The sequence below is a fragment of the Cuculus canorus genome, chromosome 1, assembly GCF_017976375.1.
Source record: "Cuculus canorus isolate bCucCan1 chromosome 1, bCucCan1.pri, whole genome shotgun sequence".
Classification (NCBI taxonomy): Eukaryota; Metazoa; Chordata; class Aves; order Cuculiformes; family Cuculidae; genus Cuculus; species Cuculus canorus.
The window spans coordinates 42,620,632-42,641,638 of record NC_071401.1 but is presented as its reverse complement, the minus strand read 5'-3'; the positions used below and the strand labels follow the sequence as shown (position 1 = coordinate 42,641,638).

Genomic DNA, 21,007 nt, shown 5'->3' with positions numbered 1-21,007 from the left:
CCTCCCTCCATCCCTCCTGTAGAGGGTGAGGCACTGGCACAGGTTGCCCAGAGAAGTTGTGGATGCCTCATCCCTGGAGGTGTTCAAGGCCAGGTTGAATGGGTCTTTGAGCAACCTGATCCAGTGGAAGGTGTCCCTGCTTATGGCAGGGTGGTTGGAACTGGATGATGTTTAAGGTCCCTTCCAAACCATTCTATGATTCTATCATCTGTGCAAGGCCAGTAAAAAGATACGGTAACTCTTCAGGGTCATAGATGATAGTCATGGGTTCCTCTTCCTTAGAAGTTATATGGCCAACTGAATTATACAACTTTCAGGGACATCTTCTATCCCAGTATGAAGGTGAAACCACTAGAGGTCTTTCAGATACTAGCAGACATGGTGAAACTGCAGCTACAAATTTCTACATGTATATTCAGTGACAAAACCTGGCTCTGATTCTCTAGAGAGGCGGCTCCCAGCTGCGGTTGGTGGCAGGAAGTCTGGGGAAAGAGGGAAGGATAGTAAAAGGTGTGAAAAGAAATAGCAGTCCCTAGGAAACAAGGAAAAAAAGGTGTAGCAAGGCTCTCCTAATCTAAATGAAGAGATATCTCATAGAATGTCAGGTTGGAAGGGACCTCAAGGATCATCTCGTTCAACCTTTTTAGGTGATATATAGTTTAAATGAGATGGCTCAGCACCCTGACAAGCTGAGCCTTAAAAGTGTCCAGTGTAGAGGAAGTGTAACTGTCAAGCCAGGCACGAGTTACTACGTTGAACAGAAAAGCTACCTTCTTGTGTAATATAAATACACGAGAATTCTTTATTGTTTTTAGCAAAAACATGTAGTAACACAATCTGTGGATTGGTTATAGTTTTGATGTATAGAATATTTTTTCATATGCTTTTATAAAAAAAATCCTTTCAATGGGAAGGAAAAAACTTTAGAAGGAAAAAGGAAAAAAAAACCACCATAAATCTTAAACTTTATCAATTAGAAAGTAGTCCCAGGAAAAGAAACTGAGATCCCTGAAGTACTCGGTAACCTTTTTGTCCCCAAATGAATTAAATTATTTAGTCCCTATCCAGATCCAATAGGTATGATACTGACATGTATCTGTACAATAGATTAATTCTTTGCAATATATGTTCTCAGGCAGAAGCTTGTGGAGGACTGTGGGATATACAAAATAGGGGTTTTAAGACGATATTCTGTTCCGTGGCAGCTTTGGTGTGGCACCGAAGTGAACACTTCAATGGGGTCAGCTATTTAGTAGTTACCAAAATCGGCTTGATGTCACAGAATATGACAGATAACCACTCATAATTGCATTATACATAGGTATCCACTGTAATCAAACATTTAACTTATCAATAATAAGCCTTCTGAACAGGAACAAAGGAAAGATCCCTTACATGAGCTTCAGTCCCAGTGGATGCAGTACACACATTTAATGTCACCGACCTGGCAAGACATCACAAAACAGTTTTGTCAGCAGAGGATACACAAGAGAGAATTTTTAATCACCACTATTGTGATCACTTCCACACTCGTTAGTCTGACCAACAAGAGGATGTGGATGCCCTGGCAAGATCATCATACAGGCACTCGGACTGGCTGCCATGCTGCACAGGAGTGAGAAATCAAAATTAGAGATACAAGAAGAAAGTGAAATCTGAAGAGCAAGGTACAAGATGCAGGGAGTCCTGCACTTAAAAGTGGAGTGTCTGTTTCTACAAGTAACCAGAACAAAGCTGAAAGATGTGATTATATATATACTCATCTGATTTCCATGCTGGAAATTTCAGCTCAGCTAATGTCTCCAACAGAGTAGTCTTTGTTTCCCTTTTTTAATTTCCTCTGCTGAGAATACCAGTATTGCCATAGTTTGTTTGCTTATGTGTTACCAGAAAAACATGAAGGAAAGGTATGAATCAGAAAGCAACAGGAAGGGTAGAAATCAGGTAACCATGTTCTCAAAGCTCAGTTAGAGGTGCTGGATTTCTGCACTGTTTAGAAGGGGACAAAAAAGAAAGAGCAGATTCAGCATTGATGCAGCCTCCGTCTGGAAGGAGTGTGAAGCCAGCTGGTCCATTAAAGATCCTATGAATGGTCACTGCTGTTCTGCCAGCTCTGAAAGGAGGGGACGAAATAAGATGCTTTTTCACTGCCAGACCAGATTCAGCTCCCAGACTTGAACCAGCGTGTGTCAAACAGGTTTCACATACAGGATTTCTATTTTTGCTTTCAAGAAGTCATACAATGCTTTGTCTTCAGACCCAAGGAACAGACCTTTGGTCATGCACTTTATTGCACTGCAAGTTCACTGTGAAGATGCATCTTCCCCACTGATTGAGGTTCTTTATTTTCATGCATTTCTACTTCAGCTTGAAAGAACATTGGACTAAAGAGAAGTAAGCTATATTTTTTAAAAAAAGAAATTCAGGCTTGCATTAGCTCATGGTCACTCGGTTATTGTTCATTATAATGTATAGGTATGTGTAGTTACAAATATAAACATTTATTTAGGAACTGTTTAGGAAAAATGAGCTTTCATTAGAAACTCGCTTAAGAACATGAGTGTGGCTCAGCACTGGAACGTGTTGCCCAGAGACGTGTGGGTTTTTTCTGTCTTTGAACATTTTCAGACTTCAGCAGGACAAGGCTATGAGCAATCTGATCTAGCTCTGAAGTTAACCCTGCTGAGCAGAAAGTTTATAGGCCCCTCCCCAGATGAGTTTTTCTATTACTCTTTATTCCATGGTAATGCAGCATGTTAGAAAAAGAGGTATTAATGTCAACGTCAGCATCCAAAGCCATCTTTGCACTGTGTTCAGCTGTCTTGAGGAACTGGAACTGTTGATGATGCAGCTGTGCATCTTCTGTATCTTGCACATGTCAGGAAAAAAAAAAATCTATGGCAAAGTCTGAGGACAAGTGTCTCACCTAATCTGAGTCCGTCTATCCAAACCAAGTGGAAGACAGAGAGCAATGAAGTAAAATTATGCTTAAAATTACTGCAACTATTTTGTCTATGTGTAAAACATAATGGCCATACTGTCTAATGACCCCACCTACAGTACTGCATTCAGTTCTGGAGTCCCCTGAACAGGAAGGACATGGATCTGCTAGAGTGAGTCCAGAGGAGGGACACAAAGATGGTCACAGGGTTGTAGCACCTTCCATACAAGGACATGCTGAGTGAGTTGGAGTTGTTCATTCTAGAGAAGAGAAGGCTTCAGGGAGACCTTACAGCAGCGTTCCAGTACTTAAAGGGGACCCACAGGAAAGCTAGGAAGGTACTCTTTATCAGGGATTGTAGTGACAGGACAAGAGCTCACAGGTTTAAGCTGAAAGAGGGAAGATTTGGATTATATATTAGGAAGAAATTGTTTACTGTGAGGGTGGTGAGGCACTGGCACAGGTGGCCCAGAGAAGTCATGGATGTCCCATCCCTGGAGGTGTTCAAGGCCAGGTTGGATAAGGCTTTGAGCAACTTGATCCAGTGTTAGGTGTCCCTGCCCATGCCAGGGGGCTTGGAACTGGAGGATCTTTGGGGTCCATTCCAACCTAAACCATTCTATGATTTGGGTATTGCAAGGCAGCTCAACAATTCAAGTAACTTTAGCTGGTCTCAGTGGTAATAAATGCTGCAGATAAGGTCATAGTTAGAGACTTGCCGGGTGTTTTGTTTGCTGACTGCCCAAGATAGGGATGTTAGGGCAGAGAAATGGCTGTACAGAGTGGGAGCTGAGGAGTCTCTTGCTCAGGGCTCTGCTTCTGGCAGCAGCCAGAAGTAAACACCTAGGACAGAGCATTATAGGGCAGGCGTACTATGCTCCTGCTCCTGTCTGCTCCTGGCTTGATTTCCCTCTGTCTTCAGCACTGGCACTTTCTGAACCAAACGGATTCACATCTTTTCTTATCTGTTATCTTGTTTACCCATATGATTTTTGTATTTAATATCTGTACTGTTTGTGTATGCTGCTAAATTCCTCCTTTCTTTCTTGACAAAAGGGTGTAATTTCCAGGATAACATCACCTTAAAGTACGCTGATTGAAGTAACTACTGCTAATAAGACAGTAGTACTTATTTTCTATTTTATGATTGCCGTAAGTACTGCTTTACATGCTTTAATGTCTAACATTCTTAAGGCAGATGAAGCCTTTCATGAAAGATGAATTAGAATCTAAGAATCAAAGAGGAGAAAAAAAAAACATATGCATGTGCATCTGTTTGTCTGTGAAGTGAAGGCAGTAGAAACTTTGAATTTAATAAGTAAACATTTGAGGGGAAGACTTTGTCAGGAGATTACACTGATCTTTATTAAGCATATTAATGCAACGAAACTGCTATGGTTTCGCATAATATGATTTTGGCATTCAGCTGCTATTTCAGGTGAAATTTTATAAACTGTAATGAAAACAGTTTATCTTATTTCTTCACAGTTAAATATGTTGTGTTTGTAAGGATACTTTCACAAATATCCTGAATGGTGAGGTAACATTGTATGAGTTACCAGAAAATAAAATTAACGTTATGTGAAAAATTACTACAAAAGAAATGACTTGAGAGCTGGAAGCTGGTAAATATTATTCAAATCCCCTATTCAAAAACACACGGAGTACCCATATCTTGGCTGTTAACGTTTGATACTTGAAGGTCTTAACAAAAAGAAGATATTTTGTCTTAAGTGATATTAGATCCCTGAATGAGCATTGTGCTGCTTTGCAAGCATTCACTTAACTCAGATATGTGCCAAAGGAGCCAAGGAAAGGCGTTGAGACTGCAGTTGTTGATTCTTCTGACTGTTGTTGCTGGGGAACCACTCTGTGAGCCTTGAGCGGTGCCGAAGAGGGATCGACAGCTGCTGTAGATTTGCATGAGTGTGCTGCTCCACATGCTTAGGGGATGCTGCCTCACCGCTGCTTCTAAAGGTCATGATTTTCCAAACTAATGCAGAAAGCTCTACTTGTTGCCCATAGTCATACGCGTAAGAGCTCTGGTTTCTATAAATGCTATGTGGCCAAATCCAACATTTCTGCAGCCTAGGTTCCCTTTGAGTGTCAAGCAGATGCTAGAAGTGGAAGGATTTTCTTCAACTGCTTGTTACTATCTGAATGCAGATATGTTCTATTCTAATATTCTACTTCTATTTAATTTGCCTGTACTTTTACTTACTACAACTGAAAGGTTGGCCCAGAACCTTTCCATGTCTCATAAAGTAATGATTCACTTTGCTAAATTTATACACTGTTTATGTATTTGAATATTGTATATTTATACCTTTTTTTCTCTTTGGGAAAAAAAAAAAAAAAAAGAAAAATGTAACTGTCTGGTTGTACAAAATTGGCCTGAGGGTGAAAGATGAATGTTTGCCTGTTGGTTCTATCCTGTATTATCAAGGCACCTCCTTAAGTATTCATAGAATCATAGAATGGTTTGGGTTGGAATGGACACCAGAGATCCTCCAGTTCCAAGCCCCCTGGCATGGGCAGGGACACCTAACACTGGATCAAGTTGCTCAAAGCCTTATCCAACTTGGCCTTGAATACCTCCAGGGATGGGACATCCATGACTTCTCTGGGCCACCTGTGCCAGTGCCTCACCACCCTCACAGTAAACAATTTCTTCCTAATATCTAATCTACACCTCCCTTCTTTCAGGTTAAAGCCTCTTATCTCTGCACTCTCTGATACAGAGCCCCTCCCCAGCTTTCCTATTGGCCCCCTTTAAGTACTGGAACGCTGCTGTAGGGTCTCACTGGAGCCTTCTCTTCTTTAAGCTGAACAACTCCAACTCTCTCAGCATGTCCTTGTATGGAAGGTGCTACAACCCTGTGATCACCTTTGTGTCCCTCCTCTGGACTTGCTCTAACAGATCCACGTCTTTCCTGTGCTGAGGACTCCAGAAATGAAAACAGTACTCTGGGTGATGTTTCACAAGAGCAGAGTAGAGGGGCTGAATCACTTCCCTCGACACGCTGGTCACACTTCTTTTGATTTAGCATGGTAACGTTTCACAATTTTTTTTCCAGCCTATCTATTTATGTATTTATCTTTGCGTTTAACAAGTTTTAAAAGAGGAAGCTTCGTTGTGAAGCAAAAGGTGGATTTTTCCACTTATTCCCTGTGTTGATTGCTTATGTCCATATTCTAGATTCCTTCATACAAATTCTGAAGTTGTGGCATTGGTGGTAATCACAGCTAATTGCCACTGAAAGAGGTGGTGGCACTGCCCTAACCCTTGGCCACAGGTTTCCATCCTCTCCCATGTGTCAGTGAAAGCACTTGGCAGACTCTGTACTATTTAGGAAGCTAAACCAACAAAAGCAAGGAAGCTACTCAAGTGAGAGTCTTTTTGCACAATTCATTTTTTGTCATTGCGGGTCCCTGAACTGGCATGCGGCAGAATCAGACAAGTGCTGGTGCTGACAGAAGGGAAAACAACTGGAGCAAGACTGTCCTGGTATGTCAGCTTAGCCAAATCACATCCTTCATCTGCCCAGAGCCTGAGGAACACAAGAGGACCACAACTTGTGTTATGCCCACCTTGTGGAGCACACTCTGGACTGCCAAACCCCTCATCTGAACTGAGCAGATGCCACACAGGGCTGAGCCCAGTCTGGTTCTCCTCATGGTAGCTAGAGCGGAGGGGACACAGATGATACATAGCTGGGCTCATCCCAAAGTGAAGTTAGCATCTGTTTTTAGCAGCTGTGGACTATTGTTAAAGTGCATCCATAGGTCTCTCATTTCACTGCAGGACCGGGTAGGGGGGAAGGTCTGAATGCTGTAAAGGAGAGACGTATGGTAAGATAAGTGTAGATGTATCACTTCAGGACATGGTTTAGTAGGCATGGTGGTGTTGAACTGACGGTTGGACTTGATGATCTTGGAGGTCTTTTCTAACCTTGATTATTCTATGATTCTATAATATGGGGGAACTTTGGACACAAGCTGGTCTATGCTTTTGGGCCTGGGTTGCTGTGTTTTCTGTGAGGTCTTTTGCAAGGTAAGCGGGAGACAGAACCAAAGAGCTTGGGTTCATAGCAGAGAGGCTGAGGAAGAGTAAAGGTGGCAATCACAAGGATGAAAATGCAGCACTGGGACACTATTTGGGTTTGTACAGCAAAAAGGAAAGTGGCAACTCACTGCGCAGCACTGGCTCTGTGTTAACTGTGTCAGCCTGCTCTCGCCTGGCTTTCCTGGGATGCTGGCAGCACCAGGAAGCTTGTACTTTGGTGTCCAAAGGTAACACCACATATCTGCCAGGGTTAGAGCACGGGAGCAGGCTGCTTGTGGGGAGCAGCCGGTGTGCAGGACTTGTCACCACATGGCATGTTGGTGTGTCACAGCGCTGAACACAGTTCAAGGCTTTAATAAACATATTGTTATCCCCGGGCAGCTTTGCTGTGCATATCGCTCAGAAAACACATTATCAGTAGTGAAAGGACATGGGATAATGGTTTTAACCTGAAAGAAGGGGGATTTAGATTGGGTATTAGGAATAAACTTTTTTACTGAGAGGCTGGTGAGGCGCTGGCACAGGTTACGTAGAGAAGTCATGGGTGTGCTATTCCTGGAGATGTTCAAGGCCAGGTTGGATGAGGCTTTGAGCAACCTGATCCAGTGGAAGGTGTCCCAGCCCATGGCAGGGAGGTTGGAACTGGATGACCTTTAAACTCTGTTCTAACCTGAGACATCTTATCATTCTGTTGATATAGAAAAAGCTGCTATATGTGTTTTTTACAGTGTTACTGTGTGTGCTAAGGACCTTTCCCAATCTATATGTAGAATGAAGGTGAAACACCTATGAGGTCATGGGCAGCATTTGCAGGAAGGAAAAACAACCCTCCATCCCTGCTGCGTGTAGTGCAGATTACATTCAGTAGACCTTGATGGCCATCTACTGGTGAAGCCCCAGCCTTTGTTTTACTTTGCAGACTTCTTTGCATCAGAGAAAAGCACTTGGTTATATGTGAGTCCCAGAGATGTGTGGTTTCATTTCCAATTGGAATAACAGCTAAAGTTATGTAAATCATCCTGAATGCTCACATTGGAGTTGTTCATTTTACCCTGTCAGCAGTACTGGCTACAGGGGTTGAAGCTGCTTATGGGGGCAACCAGCAGCCTCACAGGATTTCTGTTAGCGTAGTAGTTTCTACAGTACTATAGAAAATACACTGGAAATAAAACTGCAAATAAATAAATAAACATCCAGCTGGCAGGTCAGAACCCAGTTTTCTTCTTCGTTAATTTATCTTTTGAACTTGATGTGTTAGCAGTGATTTGATAGATCCTGCCATTTGCCTCAGGTGTTACATATGGTGTCAGTCCTGTTGCCAAACCCTACCCTGAGCCCAAAAGGCTACCTGACATCTTAGTCATTAACAGGAGAACTGGGACCTCTCAGCTGATGATGTGTTTCCAGGTCTTCACTCTGGACAATCTGTGAGGGACACTTACAGTCAAGAGAGATTCCTAAAATATGGTCAACTGCTTGAATTTTGGTGGTTTTTTTTTTTTTTTTAATTTATTTTAGTACATTGCAAACAGAAAAATTAGTTAAAAAAAAGAAATACCTGTGAGTTCTCTGTCATGTCCATTGTCAAAGTCTTTGTCCACACGGCGCCATCAGACAGTAGTTTCTGGAGCACTGTGCTATCCAGAGCCACTTGGGAGGATCCCTGTGGGCTTTAAAAGGTACAAAACATGGTTCTGAGGACTTCTTTTATGTCTCTCTGTGTGGTTGGTGAATGTATTTTCTAGAAATTGCTTGAGAAGAGAAGGGTGTCCCTTTATTGCTGTTTGGCCAAAGGAAAGAACATCAGGAAATCCACTGTGAGAGGGAACGACCTCAGGAAGCTCAATAAAAGCACCTTGTGCGATTTTTAGATCTTCCTGTGGTGTCTCCATTTGAAAAAAAAAAAAAAATCACACAGCTTTTGTAAGGCTGGAACAAGGCTGATGGTATCAGGTAGGATCTGGCTTCTTTTCCACTGGTGAGCATTTCTACTCTGTGGGGTTCCTGCATCATGAGGATCAGCGTGGCAGAGGAGGATCACATTGGAGGCATGCTTTGCCTTGCCATCTGAGTACCTTCTGCTGGCAAATTTGTCATTTAGCCTGCAGTGCTGCAAAGGGCAGGCATGAGGTTACATTTGCTCGTTCCAGTTGACCATAACCTGTCTCCTCAGCACGCTGAGCAAGTGATGGCTGTGCAGCTTGCGAGTGACGGTGCAACACACAGCACCTTCTGTGGCTTATTCCATTATTTTCCTGGCATGGAATAGGAAGAATGCTTCACCTTTAAGAAAGAGAGGAGCAATCCGGTTAAGAAGCAGCAGCATTTATCACTCAGCACCTTTGCAGCACTACTTTATGCCACCATCTCCTGTATAAATACCTGGGAAAGCACAGCAGTGAGGTGACTTTCTCATCCATGACAATTAGCTTTTTATGAGGAGCTGACTCTGCTCAAGGTTCATTTTGTCTTGGGGCTGGAAACTGCAGCAGCATTATAAGCTTCATCCTCCCATTTAAATGAGCTGTACTATCCAGGATCTGAACACCCTGTTACAAAACAGGCTTATAAGACAGCTCTTAAATCGTTTGCAGTATAAATGATGTACAAATATTTATTTTTAAAGATAAAGATTTTCTGCTCTTGAGCACTGGATTTTGTATCTTCAATATTGAGCTTTAAGATCTGATTTACATCTTTGCTTTTTGTTTTAGCTGGTGGGATGTTTAAATAAAACAATGGAGTCGGAAGACTGTTCTCAGACTGTTCTCAGGGAATCATCTGACCCAAGACTTTTATTTGCCTTGAGATGCAAATGCTTAAATGCAATTCCAAAGCTATTTCTGCAAACATATCTGTATTCCTGTAAAGTGCTGATGTCTCGTTCTCTTGGGGACTACTTTTTGTTAGTTAATGTTGGCATTTCGGCTATCTGTCCATTTCTTTCTCCATTTCAGAAACTCCCTGCATGCCCATTTGCACATCATATTATAGGCAACAATGATTAACTTGGAAAATCTCTTTGCCTGAAGGTGAAATATGAATATATATCAAGTGTTAAGAGAGAAAGACTGTCAGAAGTAGAGTACTCCTTTCTTTTTTTTAAATAGTGCTTTAAATTAGTTGTAGTGTAAAAATATTTTAAAAAAAAAAAAAAGAAAAATGCGTCATTTGAACAATCGTGAACTCAAGGCTGAAAGATTTGTAATGCAGCAAAGTGGAACATCAGGGAATCACATGGTACAACATGCTTTATGCAATAAAACCAATAGTTTTAAACCAATATAATTAGTCCTCAGCAAATTCTAGAAATCTCTGAAAATGAAGTTTACGCCAGAACAGCGATAGCTGTAACAGCAGTGGTTATATTAGCTGAAAGTTGAAGATTAGTGTTGACAACAGGGGCTTCTCATCAGATGCATCAACTTCAGTGATTCTTTCAAATGCCTTTCTTAATATTTAGGTTCCCCAAAGGTTCACACTTCTTTTAGTGATCAGATTCTGTTTCTTTTCCTCCAGTTCATTCTCATTTGACAGTCACAAATTCTTTCACGAGAATGGGAACTTGGATCTCAAGAGTTTAAAGAGCTAGGCTGATGAATCGCTAGATCTATACCTTCAATATCAATAAACCCAGGAATGTGGGGGAAATCCCAGAAAATGAAGGCCAGTGTTGTTCAGGCTAGTGTAACTGTAGGTGAACATGGTTACTGTGTACTGTAACCATAAGGGGGTCCATAAGGCAATCAATTAGTAAGGATTTAGAATCATAGAATCCTAGAGTGGTTTGGGTTGGAAGGGACCTTAAAGATCATCCAGTTCCAAGCCCCCTGAATGGGCCAGGGACATCTTCTGCTGGATCAGGTTGCTCAAAACTTCATCCAGCGTGGTCTTGAACTCCGCCCTCTTTCAGCTCAAAAGCATTCCCCCTTGTCCTATCCCTGCCTTATAGCTGCATGTTGGAATTCATGAAATGGATGAGGGCTTGGATCTTGGCATACCAAATTGATAATAGTTTATGACACAAGGTGACCTAACTAAGGCAAGTGCATTTTTGTAGCAGGCTATCTTCGAGTATTACACTCATTACAGGCTGTATTTATAAAATAAAGCAATAGGACTTTAACACTCATTTTCTATTTACTTAAAATTGAGATAACTGATAGGCCTTAGGATGTTGCACTAAATGAAGAATCTTCACTGTGCATAGGTATTTCTGTAGGGATTGTTTGCTGGCCCTGTGCTAATAAACTTTTTGTTTGTCAGTGGTCTGATGGGAAATAAAATTCATTGACTTTCAGGTGATAGATTGAGACTTGTTAAATAAGTAAATGGAAAAATCGCTGCTGCGGGGTGATATGAGTTTCTTAGCCATCTGTGTGGAAGTAAACAACCGATGTTTGACTGAATGCAAGGATCCATAGTCCAGATCTAGGTACTGGAAACACTTTTTCATAAAAGGTTTCAGGATTTTTATCTACTTAAACTTGTCAAAGAGAAATTATGGAGGCTATATATAAAGTTGTTTAGGAAGCAGGGTTCAGTGAGGATGGATCTGGACACATTTAAAATAGAAATAAAGCTCAGATAAAGTCAGTGTACTTCATTATTGGAGCAGTATTTTGAAGATTGTGATGTTTTCTTTGGCTATAAGTACTCTAGATCAAGACTTGAATTACTACATACTGCCAAATACGCTTAGCTCAAGCACAAATTGTTTCAAACATGTGACGTGGATGACATTGTAGGAAAGGAAATATTTCATTCATTGTTAAGTCATTTCTGGCACAGTGATATTTTACAGCTGATCTTTGCGGCCCAGGATGTACACCGTGCTCTTGCTTCATTACTTTATCTTCTTTTCTGCTTTTCAGTTCAATTTCACCGTTCAGTATTGAGAGCACAAGGCGTCAGAGGAGGTCTGAGTCTCCAGACTCCAGGAAGCGGCGCATCCATCGGTGTGACTTTGAGGGATGTAACAAAGTATACACAAAAAGTTCCCACCTGAAGGCTCACCGGAGAACGCACACAGGTAAGACTGTTCTGGCACTATGTAACATGGTTAAGACAAGCAGGTTCTTTTCTGTCTAGTTTTGGGCGTATTGAACTTGTCATCCTACCCTAAGAGCCAAAGGTCTGTGCCTAAATAGCAGAGATTTCAGCGAGTGCACCAGCGTTGACATTCCAGTGCAAATTAAGAGCGTGTTTCTGAATTGAACTTTCCTGTCATCCCTACTTTGTAGCACAAGAGCAATCTCAGCACAAACTGGACTCCTTTCAGATGAAACTAAATGGAAAAGTGGCCTCCTGGGACGTACCTACTATTCTTCAGTGAACAATGGGTGATCATTGCTTGGGACCAACCAGAGCTAGCCCAAAGAAAACCCTCAAGAGCATATAATGTGGACATGGATCTTGAGCACCATTTTTTTCACTCTACAGACCTGCTCCTATTGAACTGCTATGTGCTTTTACAGATGTAGCCTTGGAATGCTAGGTGCCACTAAATGCCTTTAGTTCAATTCAAATATAAACTCAGGAGCTCAGTATTTTTTTCTGGAGGCTTTTAGAGGCACCTACCACATACTGCAGAGGGAAGTCAGGCACCTGATGAGAACAGCTTGCAGCATGTCCCTACAACAGAGATGCAAGAGATGTGCCTAGACAAGCTAGGTCCCATTCACTGATGATAAGACTTACTCAATACCTGGTGTCCTCATTAACTTTATGGGCTGTTACTGGTCTACATGACAGGCATGTAAGGGTAGCTGAAGCAGTGACATGTAATTGTAATTTTATTGTGGATGAACTCAGGAGCAGCAATTTGAAGTCATCAAGAACAACTGAAAAGGGAGTTGCTTGGATGGCTAGAAAGGTGGTGAACAGAATGCTCTGAGTTTCAGTGCTGTTCTTACTTTGCTGGTGATTTGCTTAAATTAAATTTATTGATCTCTCTGTCCTTAATGTACTTTGGCGTTCTTGTAACTCCTTGGAGAAAAGGTGGTGTTTATCCTGCATGTAGCACAATGTTGTTCTCTGCTGAGAATCTGCTGGTGCTTTCTATGGTGTGATGTACTGTAAAGACTATGAGATATCATTTTAAAAAATGAAGTGATGGCTTCTCCATTTCAAATGAGGCCACGACTCCATCACTCTTTCCAATGTCTTTTGGTTGGTAGGACTATTGTTGAGAGGAATACTGAACAAGGCTACATCCTAATACCCCCTACTAAACCAATTTCTGTAAGGTAAGAGTCCCTTCCTTAAACAGCAGAATTGTTCTGGTGATCTGGAAATTTCATTACATTTCCCTCCAGGTCAATTATTCTAGTTACTTCATATCTTCCCGTTAATACTTCTGACTTTTCCACTCTCTCAGTTTATCATGCCTTGTGTTAATTTTTTTTTCCTCTTCCCTGTTCATTCTTCAATGTGGTCTTTCATCCCTACCCTTCTGATATATTTTATGTGCCCTTACCCTTTCACCTTGTTCTCTGTCACTCTTGTCTTACTTCTTTTATCCTATTATAACCCTACTCCATCCCTTTCCTTCTCCCTACCAAAATTTCTATGTTATTTCTCTATCCTTACCTGTATCACCCTTTGAGCATTTTATGGCTATAGCACATTGGAAGGCAGAGAGCCCAGAAGTGGCGTGAAACCTGCAGTAGACTTTCTGGGTTGAACAGAAAATACCACTTAAGTGCTTTTACCACAGGGAGGTCCCTTTTTTTCTAGCTTGCAAGCTTGGCGACCAGCCCAGGAGTATAAGCAAGCACTGTGTAAGGAGCTGAGCTACAAAGCTAGATGTGAACAACCTCAGAAACATCACACCTAAGTTAGCCCAGAAATACAAAAAACCTCTTCTCTGCCATGTCATTTTATGACATGGTATCACATGATGTATCACATTGAATGAGTATCACATTCATTAGTGATCTCATCGCAGATCAGTGCTTGTGGGTGACGCACCCAAATCAGTGTTAGATAGTCTGCACCACTGAATCTCAGGCTGTGCACTTAGGATGCTCAAAACTAGGCAGGGAGGGCTCAAAATGTTGTCAGTAATTGCAGCTTTTGCAGCTGTAACTCTGCAGCAACATGAAGGGAGTCTCTGTACCTGTTGTAATCATAGGATCCATCTCCTCAGCCTTGATTCCCTGGCAGCTGGGTGTCTAGGCTGTGCTATCTGTCTGGGATCTCTGGGCAGCTAGGGAAGAGGGATTGGCACCTCTGGGGCACGTTATTCTCTCTTCAGGTAGGTCCAGGGACTGGCTTGAGAAGGTGTTTCTCTTTCACTGATGAAAACAAAGGAAGCCCAGATACCTACCTATTAGCTGACTGAAATGATTCCCCACTCCCAAAGGCAGCTGCCTGAAGTTATTTTGCAGTCATGTTGGATGTTGGTTTATTCCTTCAGGGAGAAAAGAAAAATAACATCAAATCCAAAACCCTCATTAAGTGGTCAGCTCCTAACTGTTTTACATTATCGTGTCTTCATACCTACTACAATGTAAGAAGTAAAGTATAGTCTAGAGAGAAGGTGAGCACCTTCTCAGGTGCAGGAATGCTTCTAGCCACTGGATCCAGTGAGAAAATCTGTATTGTGCTGTTAAAATTAAAGTATTTTAGTGAACACTTCTCAGGTCTTGGTAAGAAGTTGGTATATTCAGGCTTCGTGTAGCATTGGCCATGAGCGTACTCTGTGTATTAATCTCATTTTACATTTTTTTATCTTGGCCTTTGCTTTTGCTTCAGGCAAAAGAAGTTAATTATTCACATATGACCCAGAGTAATTAGTGTGCAGTTTTGGGTAAGTATAAATGAACTATGACAGCTATGCACGCAAGGGTGAGCAAGTTTCAGTAGGAAACTTTCTGAGGAAAGATCACAGAAACTCAGCATTGCATAATCTGGACTGTTTTATTTAGACAGGCTGATCTTACTGACAGTTGTTTACCTAAGCAGGATGTGTTTCAGAACGATGTTTTTTTTTTTTTTTTTTTATTTACTGTGTATGCATAGCCACTAAGTAATTTGCAGTCATGCAGCCACTGGAAGAAAAACAATGCAGTATTTTGACAGGATGAACAACTTTGTTGGTTGGAAGATATACTTCTTTTAATTGTAATTAAAAACAGAAACAAAATATTATAGACAGAAACAGTTGCATTTAATTCTCTTTGAGTCATTCCTAGTTTAAGAATGATATCAGCTAGCTCTCCGATACTTCTCACCAGTGTCCTCAAAACGGAGTGTACTGGTGTGGGCATGGAGTCCACTGGGGGGCGAGCTTGAATTGCACATTGTCTCTCCAACTAAAGAACTGCAAGTGAAACCTGTAATAGGTAGAGCATTTCATAAATCTCAAGCCCTGGTATTAAATTTCTCTTTCTAGTATCAGCTCCTTGTTGTTGTTTTGCCAAACTGTCAGATAAAGTTATCAAGAGGTTTCGGGTGTGATGGAGAGCCTTCGGGGCTAGCAGGCAATCTCACAGTTCAAGTTTATCAACTCTTTCTGCAAGGAGAAACTGTGAGAAATTGGCTTACCGGAGTTCTGTTGAATTAGTTTCTGCTTCAGTGAACTTAAAGAAAATTACTAATATGTGACTCTGCAAATGAGTAATCTTCAAAGTTGTGAAAACCAGTAGCTCTGTGTTGCGTTCCCAGTCTGCCTGTGTCTGCACTATGCTTGGCTTAGGTGCTGATGTCAGCCCAGCAAGTGTGGAGAGCTGTTTCTCCTGTTCCCTGTGAGGTCTGTGCTCATGGAGCCCCAGTGGGACTCACCTTCTTCAGTTTGTTGCTTTTGCTTTGGAGATGGAGAAAGAAACAACCATAGCGTGATTTTAGGATATGTGATGGCTATTTCAGACCTTTTAGGCAGTGCTAAAGTTACCACTGACACTTCCAGTAGGACAGCTGAGCATTGCAGATGAAGTTATACTGGTTGCTTCCACTGTGGGTTTTTTTCCCCATCAAAATTTCATTCTAAAAGTGTTTAAATTTATTATAATGAATTGCTATTTCCTTTTCTACTAGCCCTGGTTTGTGAAAGTTCTACAGCTCTCTTCACTCTGAAGACAGAGGACGAAAATCTGATATGTTTTATGTAAATCAAAGAGTTAAATCATGCGTATGTTGAGAGACTTACATGGGTTATAGAAACTGGACTTTAACAACTGATCTTTGAAGTTGGTGAAACTGGAAATTCTGGGTCGGTGAAAACTGTAAAACGCACAAAACAATTTCATTACTTGGGCAAAAAAGCAGGCAGATATTTTCACGCTATAAAATCAAGAACATACATCTTTACGTCCTCTCTAGTTGGCTGGACATTTCAGAAATGTCAATGGAAAGCTGCAAAGTAGTGAAAAATGTTTGTGATTTCCCTGCAAAATTTCACCTGACTTGTCATGTGAGGGTAGGTTTATTTTAGATTTTATTTATTTTTTTTTAGATTTTCTTTTTGGCATTTATTTATTTTACATTTTTTTCTTCTCTTGTCATGTGAGTGTAGATTTAGATTAGATATTAGGAAGAAATTTTTAGCTGTGAGGGTGGTAAGACTCTGGCACAGGTTGCCCAGAGAAGTTGTGGATGCTTCATCCTTGGAGATGTTCAAGGCCAGGTTGAAAGATGAGACTTTGAGCAACGTGATCCAGTGGTCGGTGTCCCTGCCCGTGGCAGGGGGCTGGAACAGAATGATCTTTAAGGTGCCTTCGACGCAAACATTTCTATGATGCCGTGATTCTGTGATTATTTTTCAGCCTTCTGTTACTATAATGAAAATAGGTTCCTAAGCTGGATATTGCGAAGGCAGCAGGGAAAAGCCTTACGATCACGCCAATTATGAGGTCATACGCAAAGCAGTAAAGTCTCTGGTGAAATAAAACATGTCATTATAGCTTCAGTCAGCGTAATAGTTGTAGATAAAGGGTGTATATGGAAAGATGAGAGGACAGGGAGTCTGTTTTAGAGAGAGAAAAGGAGGGAAACAAGAACAAACACCCGGGACCCTTTGGGCTGGTTGTTGTAACAGTAGAAAGGAGATGTTAGAAAGTGAAAACACCTTATAGATAGATAACAGGGATCATACGAAAAACACACAAACCCTTTTTTATTTGTACTGATTTCACTTGCCTGATAATGAAAAGCACGGCCCCTGGGCCATGTCCCAGGGAATGTATGTCACTTGGTCACCGACAAACTGTCCCACTCGACGACCACATGGCTAAAAGCTACTTTCACTCTTCATCCACAGGCTACTTAGTCTGCAAATCCTAGTGTGCAATATTCTGATTTAATCTGAATCACAGTCCAGTTTCTACCAAAGCTAAATTTGCATATCATGATCCAGTTTTCATAGACATCATCTGTCTCCTCTTAAATAGGGAGAACGTGTAAATTTGAGACATATTATGTAAATTAAAGAGGCAAATTATGCTTTCCGCTAGGGGTGCTGATAACGAACAGAAAATTTTAAAACATAGTATCATAGTATAGTTAGGGTTGGAAGGGACCTTAAAGATAATCTAGTTCCAACCGCCCTGCCATGGGGAGGGACACCTCCCACTAGATCAGGCTGCCCAAGGCCCCATCTAACCTGGCCTTGAACACCTCCAGGGATGGGGCAGCCACAATCTCCTTGGGCAACCTGTGCCAGTGTTTCATCACTCTCATGGTGAAGAAATTCTTCCTAATGTCCAGTCTAAATCTGCCCCTCTCCAGTTTATACCCATTGCCCCTGGTCCTATCCCCACAAGCCTTTATGAATAGCCCCTCTCCACCTTTCCTGTAGACCCCCTTCAGGTACTGGAAAGTCGCTAATAAGATCTCCTCTGAGCCTCCTCTTTTTCAGGCTGAACAAGCCCGACTCTCTCAGCCTGTCATAGTATGGAAGGTGCTCCAGCCCTCCGATCATCTTTGTAGCCCTCCTCTAGACCCGTTGCAACAGCTCCATGTCCTCCTTATGTTGAGGATTCCAGAACTGGACACAGTATTCCAGATGAGGTCTCACAAGAGAAGAACAGAGGGGCAGAATCAGTTCCCTCGACCTGCTGGCCACGCTTCTTTTGATGCAGCCCAGGATACTGTTGGCCTTCTGGGCTGCAAGTGCACATTGCCGGCTCATGTCGAGCTTCTCATCAACCAGCACCCCCATGTCCTTCTCTGCAGGGCTGCTCTCAAGCACGTCATCCCCCATTGTGTACTGAAAATGGGGATTGCCCCGACTCAGGTACAGGACTTTGCACTTGGCCTTGTTGAACCTCATGAAGTTCTCACAGGCCCATTTCTCCAGTCTGTCCAGGATCCTCTCCATGACATCCCGTCCTTTCAGTGTGGCAACTACACCAGTCAGCTTGGTGTCATCCACAAACTTGCTGACGGTGCACTCAATCTCGCTGTCAATATCATTGACAAAGATATTAAACAGCACTGGTCCCAGTACAGACCCCTGAGAGACACCACTTGTCACTGATCTCCATCTGGACTTTGAGCCACTGACCACTACTGTCTGAATACGGCCATCCAAACAGTTTCTTATCTACTTTACTGTCCACCCATCAAATCCATATCTCTCCAATTTAGAGAGAAGGGTGTTGTGTGGGACTATGTCAAAGGCTTTACAGAAGTCTAGATAGATCACATCCATCAGTTTATCCATGTCCACTGCTGCGGTCACCCCATCATAGCAAGCCACCAACTTGGTCAGACAGGATTTGTATAATATATAATGCAAGTGCAGGAGATTTAAAGCTCTTCCCCTTTTCCCAAGTATACAGAGTACCCTTGGTGGTGTGAATGTGTCTGAAAGCGGTGCCTAGCATGGGGCCTGTGAAATCCAACCAACTACATAGGCATTAAAAGGGAAATTTGATTTGTCTTGAATTTTACATCTAAAGCTGCTCACAGCTACATCCGGTTGTAGCTCATTGTGGCTACCCTCTTACCATGTGGAGAAGCCTAAGGAGTTTAAAATATAGTGTGAATAATCCAGAAGAAGTTAGTAATTAAGAAAGAAGTTGCCTGCTTTAAGATTATGTGGGACATAGTTCTACGATGTCTGATGTCTGTGGCCTACAGGAGGATTGGGGAGGTCCTCTTTATTAGGGAGTGTAGTGATAAGGATAGGATGAAGGGCAAGGGTTTTAAGCTGAAAGAAGGGAGATTTAGGTTAGATATTAGGAAGATATTTTTGAGTGTGGTGGGGTGCTGGCACAGGTTGCCCGGAGAAGTGCTGGATGCCCCGTCACTGGAGGTGTTCAAGCTCAGGTTGAGTGAGGCTTTGAGCAACCTGGTCCAGTGGAAGGAGCCCTTTCCCATGGCAAGGAGGCTGGAACTGGATGGTCTTTAAGATCCCATTACAGAAGAAATTGCTCCTTGTCTTTCAGGTCCATATGATTTTCTTTTGTTGTAGGAGTAATCAGCATTCTGTATTTCTGTGCAACCTGATTTCAGTCACTAGTTACAGATTTCTGGAGGAATGTGGCAGAGTGGCTCTCTAGAGTCAATGGCAGCAAAAGCCTAAGACTTTCCAGCTGGCATGAAGTGGGAATGGGTTTCGTGATGGGCATCATATAGCCACAGCTGTGGCTTTGCTTCTGCCTCAGAGTGGTGGAGGAGGACAAGAGCTGTAACCAGAGCACTGTGTATGGGGCTCAGGTACTGAGTATAGGTTTTCATCCATAATTCCTAGCTGGCACTGGGTCCTGATCACCTTTCTTTGTGCTAGTGCTGCAGAAGATGCGGCTGCTTTGTTAGGCAGGCTGAATACAGCCCCCAGGCCAAATGAATTTTTTAGTGTTTGGTGCTTTGTCCTTGATCAAGCCTGTATGATTCCAGAGAGATGAGAGCAAATACCTTTGCCACAGATGTAATGAAGCCTATTTGTCAGTGTCAGGGGGTCTTCAGCAGCGTTACATGGAGACAGTAAACATCTCAGTAATGTGTTTTTGTACCTGAGTAAATGACAGCATTTCCTCCCCAAAATGTTCCTTTATAGCTGTAGAGTCATTACGCTAGAAGAGAGAGGGCTAGTGAGTACATGGGTGTTTTATTTAGTCTGTGCTTTTTCAAACATTGCATTCCTCTCACTCACTGTTGCTCCATATATTATTTTCATATGAAAGAGCCCCTGTCATTACTCTTTGTTCACATTTTCCTTTGAGCAGTTTTAGAGCAGACTTAAGAATTTGGAGGCACCAAAAAAGTTATTTTTGCTCTGTAAGTTTTGAAACCCCATTCATTACCTGTTGTTTTCTTAAGGTCTGTTTAATGCCTTTTGCTAGCTATAAGTTCCAAAGAGATATTTTCAGGTTTGTAATCCCTTCTTTAGGCAAATATTAGGAGGAAGGAATATTTTTAAAATAATCCTTCTGAGTTTGACTTGAACTGTGTAGCTTTTTGGTCTTCTTTAAAATTAACAACTCTTTGTCACCTGCCCTCCAGACTCACTCTTCAAAAGCCCAGTTTTTTTTCTTTTTCCTACGTGATCCCTAGGCCCATATCTCAAAGCTCTCCCTTCTCCAGTTAAATCTGTTGGGTGAAAAAAACTGCAACAGCAGGTTCACATGCTGTTGCAGAAACTGGTAACTGAAGTAAACAAATCCAATTTAAAAATTAATTTGCTTTAAATAAAAATAGGAGGTTCTATTTGTATTGAGTGATGCTTTTATTTTTTAAGAAATACTTTCTTTTAGTGTTTGAAATTTACTGCCAGTTACAATAAACAGTAGAGTTTTCCAATGTGGAAACCAGTATATTTCGTGGAAGTTTTCACTTTTAGGTTTTCTGCTCTTTATTCATACAGTTTCTATTCAGAAGATAAACAAGATTATTTAATAATTGAGACTGCTAAAGCCTCAGCCTCTTCCCAAATTGTCCTTCCCAGGACAAAAATATATACAAAAGCCCGTGCCTGCTGGTACAATATGTACCAGGGTATAAAGGCAGGCTCACCAGTGCCACCACAGCCCAGTAAGGTGATGTTCAGAAGGGGG

The 21,007-nt window shown here is 41.8% G+C and overlaps 1 protein-coding gene across 6 annotated transcripts in view; it reads left to right on the top strand.

Annotated features, from left to right (window-relative positions):
* KLF12 (KLF transcription factor 12) overlaps nucleotides 1-21,007 on the top strand; it is a 243,007-nt gene that overhangs the window by 210,210 nt on the left and 11,790 nt on the right. For 5 of the 6 annotated variants that reach the window (XM_054062957.1, XM_054062941.1, XM_054062948.1 and 2 more), the window contains one exon: nucleotides 11,882-12,039. In XM_054062957.1, coding sequence (XP_053918932.1) covers nucleotides 11,882-12,039 — 158 coding nt within the window. Of the gene's footprint in view, nucleotides 1-11,881; nucleotides 12,040-12,250; nucleotides 12,352-21,007 lie in introns of those variants that run through there. The other variant, XM_054062962.1, reaches the window with a different exon arrangement.